At 31.2% G+C, this 14435-nt stretch overlaps 2 protein-coding genes across 3 annotated transcripts; one reads left to right on the forward strand and one right to left on the reverse strand.

The window, feature by feature from the left end:
- Window positions 1–494: 494 nt before the first annotated feature.
- Window positions 495–1623, forward strand: LOC114716943 (uncharacterized; the record flags this gene model as incomplete). The annotated part of the gene is made up of 2 exons (XM_028902022.1): window positions 495–621; window positions 1403–1623. Coding segments are annotated over 2 exons (348 nt in total), but the record flags the coding sequence as incomplete, so codon positions are not given.
- Window positions 1624–5049: 3426 nt separating this feature from the next.
- Window positions 5050–9309, reverse strand: LOC114716942 (lipid phosphate phosphatase 2-like). 2 transcript variants are annotated; one of them, XM_028902020.1, is made up of 8 exons: window positions 9000–9309; window positions 8143–8364; window positions 7942–8029; window positions 7726–7835; window positions 7505–7598; window positions 6911–7099; window positions 6754–6813; window positions 5050–5578 (listed from the first exon to the last, which is right to left on the reverse strand). In XM_028902020.1, the coding sequence occupies exons 2-8, from the start codon at window positions 8356–8358 to the stop codon at window positions 5364–5366; spliced, it is 972 nt and encodes a 323-aa protein (XP_028757853.1). In that variant the 5' UTR covers window positions 8359–8364; window positions 9000–9309; the 3' UTR covers window positions 5050–5363. The 2 variants fall into 2 exon arrangements, with proteins under 2 accessions (XP_028757853.1, XP_028757854.1); XM_028902021.1 differs by having other exon boundaries at window positions 9220–9298.
- Window positions 9310–14435: the final 5126 nt, after the last annotated feature.

The following is a 14435-nucleotide window of genomic DNA, read 5'->3' on the forward strand; positions in this document are numbered from 1 at the left end:
TACATTTGGATGCCAAGAACTAATGCACTGTGATTCTTCAATAGATCTGCAATCATAGAGGAATTCTGTGGCTACAGATGGTTGCTGAAAATTTTTTTATGGAATATAAGATTTGATACATCTTGAGGAGACCCACTATAGAAAAAACCTAGCCCATTTTATTTTATTTTTGCAAGTGGATAGAGCAAATGGGTTTATTTTATTTTGTTTTTGCAAGTGGATAGGGCCAGTGGATTTATTTTATTTTATTTGCGCAAGTGGATATGACCAAATTAGATCAGGTTTTTTAAGTGATTTTAGGCACACTATTTTGGCCAAAAAAAAAAAAGCTTTGGCACTAGTATGAAAATCATAGTAAAGAGTGATTCAGACCAAAGATGTAAAATTGAATGTGATGATGAAACAGAAAGGTGCCAATATGTCATGACTTGATTTTCTCCATTTTCTTGTCCCTGGTGATGAATTAATGTTTAATGACAATGCTTCTTTAACAGAAATACAGAACTCAAGAATTGATAAGCCAGCAGGCTTGCATTTCTGGATTCACTCCGATGGGAACATTCTCAAATTTTGATGGCAGATTCCAGTCTTCCTTCCCATTTCAGAGCCAAGGTTATCCAGGTAAGTGAAAATGTGAAGGTTCAAGCTTAAGTATATTTGATATTTATTACCATAATGTCAACTCCTTTCTCTTTTAACTTATCTCAGAACACCGTTTACTATGATACATACCAAAAAAAAAAAAATACTAACTTCCATTGTAATACAATTGAAGTATTACCCCAGTCCTTAATATAAGACACATTAACTAATTTGGAAAGATAAAAAAATTAAATAAATGACTTTATTATAGCATATGTTACTTAATCTCTCTGAATATTTGAGTATCATTAGATTATATATATTAGTTTATAAATAAGATAAATTAGTTTAGAAAAAAAATGATAGATATAAATACTTTAAAGTAATTTATTTAACTTTCTTAATCTCTCTAAATAAATCAACTAGGTCTTATATTAAGAACTAAAAGTAGTACTAAAGTCAAAGCGATACTGAGATGAAAATATGCACTGGGCTCACTTGCCCTCTTCTTCCCTACTTCCTTGCTATCTTATCCACTTTTACTGAGTCAAGATTAAGTATTGAAGAGCCCAATTAGGAATAGTTTGTTCCTTTTATTCCTCTTCATCTTTCTTATTTTATAAGTACTTCTCTAGTCCTAAATATAAAAGTTATTTTATTACACTACAAAATGAGTTTTATATTGAAGATCGGAAGAGTATTTGACAAGCTTCTAAGTTGAAAAGATTAATAGAAAGGCGGAAAGGGCTAGACAACATTTCCCATCACATTACAGTTAACGTATAACAACTGATAAATTAAATAACTAAATTTTCTTCAGGTTTTCCTATATCAATTGCAGCACTTGGTGGGAGCCAAAATCAAAACCAGTGTTCAATGATTTTCACTGAAACTCAAGGATTGGACATGCCACAAATGGAAGAAGTGTCACTAATTCCAGATGAATTTGCAACAGCATTGAGCAATTATGGAAGCCAAAACCGAGAAGCTGAAGTGAGACAACCTATACCAGATGCTTCAATGGATCAAAACAACCCATGAGAGCACATGATCCTATGAAAATGCTTGAGGAAGATTATGACGAACATGAGTATTCTCAAAATGGAGTACTTTCACATCAAATTGATCAATACTGTGAGATGCTAAGGAACACTCTTCTAAGAAATAATAGCCCTCATCATCCTCAAGAGCCTGATTTATGAATTCCCAGCAGATCATGAGATCATTCTCTATCCGTTTACCAGATTCCCACATGCTTGTTTTCATGTATTTCATTTCATCATCTGTACAAAACCCCCCTAAACTTTATCTTATATGTAAATAATCTTTCTAACTTCTGAAACTTTGCAATTAACTTACGTGGACTTTTACATTTATTTAGATAACTCTAAAGCTGCTAGGTTTGTTTATTATATATCTGCAAAAGTGCAAATGGCTTAAAGTTTAAAAGGTTCATCTGTATATACCTCAAAATTTAAAAGGATTATATGCATAGAAAAATAAAATTTAAGGGTAAAATTGATTTTTTTAGGTTATCTGCATAAACTCGAAAGATTAGGAGTTTTATTATTACGTTGTAAAGGTTAAAGAGATTATTTATACATGTTCAAGTTCAAGAAAGTTTTATATAATTTAAATTTATAATTTTTACTATTTGTTATTTTTTTCAGGGAACTATGAGATACTAAATTTCTTGCAAACCGTTTGTTTAGGTTTGGTTGTAGTCTGAACCTTCACTGTTGATAGTAGACCACTTCAATTGCTGTATATAGAATCATGCTGTCTTCACAACTGTGCTGTATGAAATCAAAGTGTCAAAAGTTTTAGAGCATGATGAGTAAAGATATTAGCAAATTAGGTCCTCTAGAGTTTTTTTTTTTAAGACAAAATATATATTCTCATAAACCTTTGTAATAATGTGATGATCCACATTTTTTATTTATTCCATTTATGTATTTTTGTGTTGAAGAAGAAAGAATAAAGTTCTTGCAAGTATTTCATCTTAGCATTTATCCTATAATTTTTAGAATATTCAAATATTAATTTTTTTTTTGCTTTTTGATAAGTTAGTTATTGATTATATATATAATTATATATTTGTATACATATCTTGGTACCTATGTTTTAAAATTTTGAAAATCATCTTATCTTATGCAATTTGTAAAGGATGGATGTGTACTTTCTTCATATATCAAGATATATCTTGGCATTTAAGTAAACTAATTGTTTAGTTTGCTCTTATATTTAAGACTAGATATAATATATTAAGACATCTTACATACCACTTCGGTCCTAGACATAAGTCACTTACAGGAAAAGTTTTTGTTCTAAATATAAGTTACATATGGTGTATTTAATGCTTGTTTTCTAATTTCATCCTTGTTTAATTCTCATTGAATAGATATAAAGAAATGAGAGATATGAGAACGGGTTTATAAATGAAGAGAAAAAGATAAAAGATTAATAAGGATAAATTTAGAAAATTTTGTTAATTTAATACATTTCAAAATATGCGAAAATATATCACAAGTAACTTCTATTAAATACGATAATGGTATAATGATATCACCTTCTATAGTGAAATTTGTAGACAGAAGAACACAGTTATTTTTGGGTGACCAAAGGAAAAGGAACACAGTGTTTGTCCCGGATATTTGGTGAAAAAAAAAAGTGAAAAAAAATAAGTTAGAAAAATCATCTTATGAATGTTTCTTTTGTTTTTTTTTTTGGTTAATCTTATGAATGTTTTTTGATTTGTTTTTGTGCCTAACCTAGCGTTGGGTCTGATTTGGCATTGGACCAATGTTTCTTTGGTCAGCCCAGTTGACCCGACATGTTTGACCAAATGTCTGACCCGATTTGATAAATCACCCGCATTGCCAGGTAGATTCCCTTTCACTTCCTTAATTGCCCCTCCATTGTGTTAAATATAACTATTTATGTTTATTTTATTATTGTCAATATATCACATGGCTCAAACTATACTGAAGAAAGAAGAAAACATCTGTTCACAGTTTATGTTATTTTACCACGTGGCACGTTAAAAAGATTCAGAAAAAATAAATGGTTTGATTTGATGCAGTTAAGGGATTATTGAGATGATGACAATTGAGGGAAATCGGGAGGAGGGGAGGGCAGAAGAGGAAATATGATGACTTAGATTTTTTTAAAAAATAGAGAAATGGAATTGAAAATTTTTAATTAACTTTTGTGCTCTTTTATCTTAGATATTTTTTATTAAAATTTTATGATCCCATTTTTTCCAATTTTATAATATGTTGATTTCGGTTAACCTAAGGTGATTTTAGTTGAAATCGATTTTATGAAAATTTACTGATGTTCTGCATTGACCCCTTCTCAAACTCAAATGACTGAATTTACTGGTGATTTTAGTCCTTTGATGCATATATTATTACACTGCAGTTCATGGTCAAATAAAGCATCTTCCTTGATTACTCATCCAACATACACAACACAGCTCCTAAATATGTATATCGTAATTACATACCTCACATACTGAGAAAATTTGGTTGAAGTTAGTCTTTCTAATTAAATGTGTTCTAAATTAATTTTCCCCAAATTTTGCCCTAGATGTCTTTTTTTAAAAAATGAATATATGTCATTTCAGTATTAATAAAGTAATGCCCCTCCTCTCACTTATTGGTTTTCCTCAATGATGAGTTGTTTTCTTATACAACAATAACAAGTCTTATCCCATTAGATAGGATCGGCTACATGAATCACATGACATCATTGTACTCTATCAACAACCTAGTCCTTAGATATGTTGTTGACCAGGAGGGTTGTGTTAGGCCCTCCACAACCAATGTACAAACCCGTCGAATTTCATGAACATTGTTTTCTTACATAGAAAAAAAAAATAGTTTAAGTCTTGAAAACTTATTAAGGTCAGAACATACTTCCAAACTTAGAGAAAACTTACAGAGATATTTATAAATTGTCCATCAACAAAACCCTCATATTGGTAACGAGATTTAAACTTACAATCTTACAAATTATGATCTAATTCTTTATTAACTAGATGAACTTTTTTTGGCTTTTTGCTTTTCCTCAGCTATACAAGGGTGACATTTTTTTCCAAAAGGAAAAAAAAAAAAGAATTATATTTGAGATCCGAGAAAGTAGTGTTGATTCTATGGACTACCTATCCTTTCACAGCATGTCCTACACAATTATCATTACTATTGCAAGTCTAAAATTTTAAAAATTGCAACTGCTACTAAAAGGGTTTACTCTTTCTTACCTCTTGAGTACAAATGACACAAACAATTTTCAATTGTATATTTTAATTACTTTGTTGAAAAGTGAAATGACCATTAATATTTTTAGTTTTGTCTATCATAATACTTCTCTTAAAAGTATATTATAATCTGCTATAGAAGATCAAATTCATCATTTTGGTTGGAAACAATATAAAGTATCCAGATCAAAGATCAAGAACATAAATTGAGCTGCACAAATAATACCTCTATCTTGCACTCGTTTAATTTTCTCACAACTTCTGAAACTTTTACAAGGTTGGATCTGAACACCAATTACAAAGTTTAAAACAGTGTTTAGATAACTAACAAAAATCATACACTGCTCACTCTATAATCATCTCGGAAAGTATCCTATCTAAACTGAGGAAATGAGCATCAGCATATATCAATTTCAATTCTTCCAGAAAGCTACAGAGGCAGAAATCTGCAATGAAATTCACAAACCCTATAACTTTTTACAGACTACGCACATGTGATCTTTTCCCAATCACCCATAGACTAAAGTCCTTGTCTCCTTGCATTTTGTGATCCATCAAATATAGGAGTTGAATCCCAGTTATTGCCTCGAGCAACATGACCATCTTGTTGAGGTGGAATACTTACAATATGCATCTCACCAGGTTGTGGGCTGATAATGTCATTGTTCATAGACGAGACTTGAGCACCATTTTGTGATTCAGCCAACATCTGAAAATATGCGTAAGGGCCCCAACCTAGACGCAGAAATATATGAAAATGATGAATATTAGAAAGTCCTGAACGAATATCTCAAAAGCCGGACCCTCGGAGAAGACATGATGGAAAACAAGATTATATATACTTCAGGTTAAACAACTAGCAAGGCGTTGATACAGAATCCAAACTTGCATAATCCTAAGCAACAATATGTATGAACATTAATTATTTGATGGAATGTTTAAAACACGTGCTGCTATGAACACCACAAAATTTTTTCAATCTTTTGACAATAACATTAAGCTAAATGCCTAAATGAAAGCCAGACAGGCTAAAGGTACCATTAACAGTTGATCATGCCAAAAAAGGACCGGCATAATTAAGCTCAAAGAAACACGTCCAGATGCAAAACAAATGCTAATCACATCAGTCCTTCAAAGTTTCAGCACTCCAAGGAACTTTAAATATAAAAAGCAAACATAAACACACGGCTACAAGGAATCCCCTTTCGGGGCAACAAAGCGTGCTTTCAAACTTGAACTGATACTCCTACTGATATAGTTTTATGAAAAATTATAAACATAATTAAAGAGGTTATATATGCCAGGAGAAGAGGTAAAGTGTAAACTATTCAACAGAAATCCAGAATCACAATCATAGCTTATAGCCAAAATCATATAGCAGCTCCTCCACATCTTAAAGAAGATGCTAGAAGCGACTTCCATGATTATTGAATTAAAATTGAGAAAACATTCAGCAATATTAGCATGTTGATATCACATTTACTTGCTTTTATTTAGGCCTTCAGCTTTGTCAAGGTTATTTCAACTCACAAGAAATGAAAGATTACAATTGGTTTTTACAAATGTAGTCAAAGGATCGTTCCATCGTGCATTTTATTAAAGTTTTAACTTGAACAGAAAGTATGGGAACAACAACGATTGAACTCTTGTCCACTCAAACTTGAAGGCTTCAATACCATTTCAGGATAATTTCAAGCCAAGCCTTAAGCGACTAAGACAAGTTTCATGATCAGTTTTATTACCATGTCTAAAGCCTAAGCTCAAAGCATGGTTAACATGTTTATTTGAAGCACACCTTTAACATACTGAAGCAAAGTAGTATCATAGAACACATAGTTGAAAGAGGAAAAACAGACTGTCCCAACAATTCAATGTGTGTTAAGAGGACAAGGACCAATTCATGGACATACCATCTGCATGATATGGAGGAGGAAAGAATTGCAAGTAACAAAAAGAAGCAATTCCGGTTCCTGCATAAAAGAAGTTCACATAAGGAACCGTGAAGAAAGGCATATGTTAATATTTAGTCAAATACAAACAGGGATTTTCAGGCCATAAACAACACACCAATAAGACCTCCAGTAAACACATCTTGCCAATGATGCCAATAGTCATCAACACGTGAGACGGCAACCATAGCTGCCATGAGGATTGGTAAGAAAACAATACAGAGCTTTGCAACATGGCCCCTACGATCAAACACCTTAATCTTTCCAGATAGATACCAGGCAAGAAAAGTAAGACCAGCAAAAGACCCTGCATAAAAAACAATTAAATAGTGGTTAGCTTATTGTGAGGTACCTCATGAAGTTTGCAACTTATTTTTACTTTTTCAGCTAGCTGACTCAATGGCAACTTGAGTTCTGACAATGGTAATCTTTTCCATTACTACCCAAAGTAACTTCACACTCGACCTGCTAATCCATGTTTGGTCCAGAACTTGGATGACTTAATGAAATTGAAGCATTTCATGAAACTTAAGTATATGATTGCAGCGTGTGTAAACAGCAGTACAGAAAAATTGGGAAAACTAGGAGGGGATAGGATCACTCGAAGAAAATGAAGACATCAGGTTCTAAACAATGCAACCAAAAAAAACAAAGCATGTGACAACACCCCTGAACTTGGGTAGATTGCATGTCGGCCCATTAGATTACTTACAAGAGGTATGTCCACTAGGGAAACTTTTGTGCCCCTCCTTGATAACACTCTTATCTCCAGTGCACATAACATCACTTGTTACTGGATCAAACACCTGAACATGTCATGCGCCAATGCCATGTTAACTGTGCAGATAACTTAACTGAAGCAATGTGCATCACATAGAAATAATATTATTGTTTCTAAGACAAAATGGTTAGTTCATAAACTAAAGAACCCACCCCTTTGCCATCAGGAAAACATCGCCAAAAGAAGTCAGGCCGTGGCCGTCCAACACCATCTTTGATAGCATCAGTTATCACCGCAGTAATTAGAACAGAAAATAGAAGCCCTGAAAAATACATTTTGCAATAAATAATGTTAAAAAATAAGAATTATGGCAGAGTGATGCGCATAAGAGATGGACAGAAAAGGCTTTTAAAGAATAAAAAATGTACCCAAAATAGCATGATGAAAGTCATAAATGTCCTTTCGCTTGATATAGTAGACAAGAATGACCGCCAGTGGCAGCAATATTGCTATTATCTATCCAGGAAATTAAAATTCAAGAGTTTATATTTAAACAGATCACACCACAAGGGCCAAGAAAAGATGCAAATTCATTTTTGAATGAAAAAATTCCTCGAAGAAAAACGAACCGGGACAGCCCAAAACGGGACAGTATTAGCTTTCAGTGGGTATCTCAGGTCAGTCATCATCCCCGCTCCAACAAAGCGGTGAAACGGCTCTATCACATTCAAGATGACATCAATGAAGACAAGAAGCAAAAGAATTAACCAATCATGCAAATGTGTTCTTGCCACTTTAGCTCCATGTGATTTAATGGTGTGCCTAGGCAACTGAACTTCTGGCATTTTTCTCTGTCAATGACAAAATAGGAAGATTAGCAAAACTTCTTCAAAATTTAAATCACCACAAATTAAAGGAATACAATGACATCGAAGATTGAAAGTAATAAGAAAATAAAAGGAATGTCGAGTTAAAACATCAAGACAGAACATAGCAGAAAAAATGAGACTAACAAGGAGGGGACTCCCAGTGTGCCGAGAATAATTTGGATCATAATCCAATATAGATGGTAGACTTTAAGAACAAACTTCAACAGAAGATAAGAGAAAACCAAATCCTCGATCGGCAACCGGAAGATGTAACTTTTCAAAGCGGAAGCCAAAAAAAGAAAAAGCAATAAAGTCTCGAACAAAAGCAAACATATGCGTAGTAAACATATCTCAAACTGTGGAATCGCGAGACATCCTAATTGAAGTGGAACGGACGGTTCAGTCATCTTCTCTCTGTTTCTATTTTAAATGAATTTCATGCGCAATGGACTCTGCATGCAGCTTTAAAAAGGAAAAAAAAAAAGGAACGAGAAAGAGGGATGCCAAGAAACAAATTTTAAAAAAGAAAAAAAGCTCATATTTTGTTTAATAAACACACACAGAGGGAACACAATGCGCACGAGAGATCAGAGAGGTTCATCACCAGAGGCACAAACCTGCACGGAATCGGAGGTAGCCAGGAATGCGAGAATTGAATTTTGAGGGAATGATTGGAAATGCTTTACGAAGAAGAAGATTCAAACGTAGAGGGAAAAAGCAAGCGAGGAGTTTGAGAAGGAGGCGAAGAGGACGATGGATTTAAAAAAGAAAAAACGACGCGGAGAGGAAAAGAGACGCGTGGGTCATATGTGGACCTATGAGTCGCGTGAGCCTCACCAAATGGAAATCAGGTTTTGATTAGAGCAAGATAAAGGTGTGATCGCTCTTGTGTTTTTCCTAATTAGTGAGCACTGGAAGGAAAAAGTAGTCAGGGAAGAAGAAGACAGGATCCTTGGCTTCTGCTAAAATCTGAACAACTTTTCTTCCCGTTTGTGATAATATTGAAGGGCCAGCCGGCCGGGAAACAGACAATAGTGTCAAAAAAACCAGATGGTTCAACTAACGTATTATATAACCATTGACTGGATTTTAAGTGGGAAGATAAGAGACAAATTATTTGGATTTTTTTGGGTTTCTAAACGTTCTTAAGTTCAGATCCAATTTAATCAATTTCACCCTTATTTATTTCATAAAAGAAAGAATAGAAAAATATAAGAATGATTTGTGAGTGTGAGGGGAAATTTTTTAATAAGAATAAAATTAAAATTTTTTTATCAATTTAATACATTTCTTATGCAAAAATATATTACAAGTGACGCATATATTAAAGACCGAAATGATAATGTTATTATGTTTGCTATTAAACTTATTATGAGTTTATTTCATATATATTATTATGTACAGTTATTTTTATAAAAATTTTATTTAATTATTATATTATTAGTTCAACATCCGGCCTAACCAATTAAACTGTAAATTGCTAGATTTTCTATTTTAAGTTCTAATCATCCTCAATGTGAAACAATCAACATTTTTTTAAATGTTTGGCTAAAGTACATTAAAAAAGTGTTTTGCGTTTGATATAAAATTCTTCTTATATACTTTTTTTTTTGTATATAGTAAAATAAATTTTAAAAATTAAAATCATAATTTGTTTTTCACCCAATAATTATCCACAATTTTCCATGAATGCACGTATTCGTTCAGTATTTTAATTTTAAGTTTCTCTATTTAACGCACTGGAAGTCAATAGTCTAATAAATGAAAGGTGTTTTAGAAGTGGTGTTTTAGAATAATTATCATAAATTATTGACATGTTAATTACAAAAGAAAAAACTACTTATTTTTTTAATCACTGTAAATTAGGTCAAGAGATCCGAATATAAGAGACTAATTATCCACTTCGACATTTTGACCATGCCCTTCGCTATATATAATTGGGTTTTATGAGTCTCGTTAAATATTTGTTAAAATTTTAAAATTAATTGAGGCATTTTAGGGGGGAAAATACACGTTGTGGCATAGTTAAATAAAAACATAACTATTTATTCCTTTATAATCACTTTTTATTTTTTACTTACTTCTTGTTATTTTAATACGCAGGGGTTAATGTCCAAAGAAATTTAAATTCATATGTTTATGCATTTATATACTTAAAAGGGAATTAATCCAAGGCCTGACTTAATAGTAAATAAGAACATCCTCAATACTTTAAACTTTCTATTTTTACTAAGGAAACTTATGATTTTTTTACAATTTTCCACAAATGGAATAGTTCTTATTTAGCATTAATTTTCCAATCAGGTTTTAAATTGGCACTTTCCCTTTATATTTTCATATTCGTTATTTCTATTTTGAAATTTTCAATAAAGTTTGTTCACCCAAATAAATAAAAATTTGTTAACAAGCTTTAGGTAGTTTTGTTCACCCAAATAAATAAAAATTTGTTAACAAGGTTTAGATAGTTGGTTGTTAATATATACACTCAATAAAATATTAAAATTACCCCACTCTAAATTTCTCAAAAGTAAAAATATTAACTTTTTTTTTGTACGTGAGTGCCATCATCAAATTTTTTTTCTGAAAAAGGGGAATTAAAAAAAATAAAAAGCAGCTAAGATACCTTGCTTGTTTGGAGGAAATCTCCAAGAAATTCTGTGGATTAGATAAACAAAAACAAAATTCAATTCAAAGAAAGGCAACCGAATAATGGACCACACGGCCACACGCCTAGCTAGTAGCTACCCGTCCCGGTTTTTTTTGAACCGCAGCTACCCGTCCCAGTTGGTCCATGGATTATTAATATATTGTGTATTTTAGAGTCAGAGTAACAGTATATTTTAATTTTGAATAGAACTGTCAATAAGAACCAAAGCTTAAAAAGACTGGTTTTTTAGAACCCGCATGCCTTAAAATTACCATATTATTAAAGGCCGGCCCTCGGAAGTGTGGACTCAGGACCTAAAAGGACTGGCCCTTTTATGTTATTTTTTTAAAATTTAAATTCTTTTTAATCGTTTTGAAATTAAAAAAAATAAAACAATAAAAATTCTAAATTTTTTTATTCAAATTATAATATTAGTAAAATAAACTGATGATGTATAAAGAAAAACATCAAACATTAATGAATTATTATCCAAACTAAGAAAAACCAAATAAAATAGGGAAAGCAAAATGATAAAAACCAAGCAACTAAACATTAAGAACATCAACATAATTATTATCTTCATCTTCATCACCATCATCAAAATCAAGAATATTTGATTGTTCTTCACTAGAGGTGTGCTTTTTTTCATGATAAAAATATCAAGGTTTTTGTTTTCATCACTTTGTCTAAAGTAAAACTATATAGTAGTTACGAATACAAATGAGAGCCTAAATATTTGTTAGAATAAGAAAATTTCTATACTTTAAGACATGTGAATCGATAGTAAAAAAAGATTCACTAGTTACTGTAGTGATTGAAATGCTAAGAATATTAACTGTCACCTTTGAAAGAATTGAAAATTGATTTTAATTGTCCTTCCACCAGTTCAAGACATCTGATTGTTTTCAATTATATGGATTAAATATTAGTTCTTCTAAATAATTTTCTAATTCAGACTTATCCATAAAAAAACAAATCCATAATTATATAAATATCTTGATAACTAAAAAACTAGGTGGGTTAAAAGGGCTGGCCTTTTTATTTCTGAGCCCTAAAGAGTTAACCCTTTTAAACCCAATTTTGTTTTCAGCATCCTTAAATACAAGCCCAATCTTTTATTTAAAAAGACTTAAACGGGTTGGCCCGATGGGCCCAGCCCGTTTTGACGGTTCTAATTTTGAATCACAAATTTTTTAAGTGGATATTTTAATTACAGCTTAATTAATTAGTTAGTTAACATTATCATTAGGAGTTCTTTTATACTGGAAGGGAAAGAAGTTATATGGGAAAGGGGCAGTGGCCCTTCTACAGAATGGTACATTACAAGTATTTATATGTAGATAAGACTATATTGGAGAAAAATTATTTTTAAGGATTAAATTTAAAAGTATTTTTTTAAGGACTCCAAGTAGTAAATACTCGTAATTTTACTTATAAATTTGCACTTTTGAGTAATAAATAATAGTAAATATCCTTCATCTTATAAAATTGTATGCACTATTTCAATGGGAAATACTTGTAGTTTACCTGATAAATTTGCACTATGTGAGAGGTAAATTTGATGTCTTTGGAAATAAAATAACTTCTGAATTTGTTCTTCCATTCTTGAGACTCATTTTCCCGAACCATATTATATTTTATTAAACATGTTGGACATTAAAAAAAATGAAAAACTAAATACATAATAGAAGCATAATGAATATCATAATGAAGAACAAATGGGACTATGGGAGGAGTGTAATTCTTTTTCTTTATTATAGTCAATAGTTTGCTTTTATCTTAAGTATTTATTGTTTTTCACTTACTATTTTCCATGCAATTTCCTAAAGAATATTATTGGAAAAAAATTGTATATAACTACATATTGAAAACTCTAACTAATTAACCTACTAAATTTAGACTCTATTTAAATTTATGATATACCTTGAATCTCTAATTGGCATGCATACAATTGGGAGAGTGTGATTAAAAACACGCTAATTACCAATAAGTGTTGATCGAGGTGGTAAGTAGTTTTACTAGATGTAAGAATGAAAACATAAGTTTAAACTCCAAAAAACTCACTTGTTAGTAAAGGAGGTAGTCACTTCTTAAATCCAGACTACTTAGTTGTTCAGGTACTGACTGGTAGGTTTCCCTCATGCAAAAAAAAAAGAAAAGATAATTTAATAGTGAAGTGGATGGTCAAATTACGCAAAACATTTAAGAATTAATAATGTGTTACAAATATTCATAACATAGAAGCTACACCTGGTGGAGAATTATCTAAAAACCTTTTGATTATATATGAACCCCAAGTCAATGATTCTTCATAATATTGTCGTTTTAAACATTTGGCTTAACGATGAAGGCAAACATGCTCTTACTTTTTATTCTCTTCCCATTGTTTTTTATTAATTTGTTGAATTTAACTTTTTTTTTTATAATGTTTTTTAATAGATTAGGATCATATGCTCATGCCTCTAGATGTTTTGAAATACAATTCTAAGTATGCATGTATGTATGTATATTTCTACAGCGTATTTAGCATGTACAACTAATAATGCCAAGGAAAAGCTTGGATATGCTACGAAACTATAAATATAACGTCTTGTTTAACAGGGTCAAAATAGGTTAGAGGTCTGTTAGAGGCCTATATTTTGTGTTGGTTTGATCCTACAGATGAGCCTATTTAAGTAAAGAGGTTTGAACTGTTACCTAAAGTCTCAAACGATCATGTTTATTAATAAATATGTATATTTTTATTTTTAATCATAAATGTTTTAAGTGGATATTTTAATTACAGCTTAATTAATTAATTAACATTATTTACGAGTTCTTTTATGGTGGGGTGGAAGAAGTTATATGGGAAAGGGGCACTGGCCTTCCTACAAAATGATACTATCTCCGATCCTAATTATAAGAGTTAGTTGACTAATTTGAGAAGATTAAGAAAATAAGTTAAGTTAGTTATTTGTAATAAATAAGTGTTGTCTCTCCTAAAATATCATTGCTAATCAAGTGTATTGGCTATAACTATCATTGTTAGAATGATTATTTTGAAAAAAAAATACATAAATATGAAAGACAGTGGATTGGGATCTTATATTTAACACTAAAATAAAAGTCAAATAAAGTCTTATATTAAGGACTGAAGGTAGTATACATTGCAAGTATCTACATAGGTAAAACTATATTGGAGAAAAGGTATGTTTAAGGATTAAATTTAAAAGTATGCTTTAAGGACTCCAAGTAGTAAATACTCGTAATTTTACTTATAAATTTGTACTGTTTGAGCAATAAATAATAGTAAATATCCTTCAACTTATAAAATTGCACTATTTTAATGGGAAATAATTTGTATTTTACCTGATAAAATGGCACTAAGTGAGAGGCAAATTTGAGGTCTTTGGAAATAAAATAACTT

Source organism: Neltuma alba, unplaced genomic scaffold (assembly GCF_004799145.2).
Source record: "Neltuma alba isolate B1F8T4 unplaced genomic scaffold, ASM479914v2 tig00011699_pilon, whole genome shotgun sequence".
NCBI lineage: Eukaryota > Viridiplantae > Streptophyta > Magnoliopsida > Fabales > Fabaceae > Neltuma > Neltuma alba.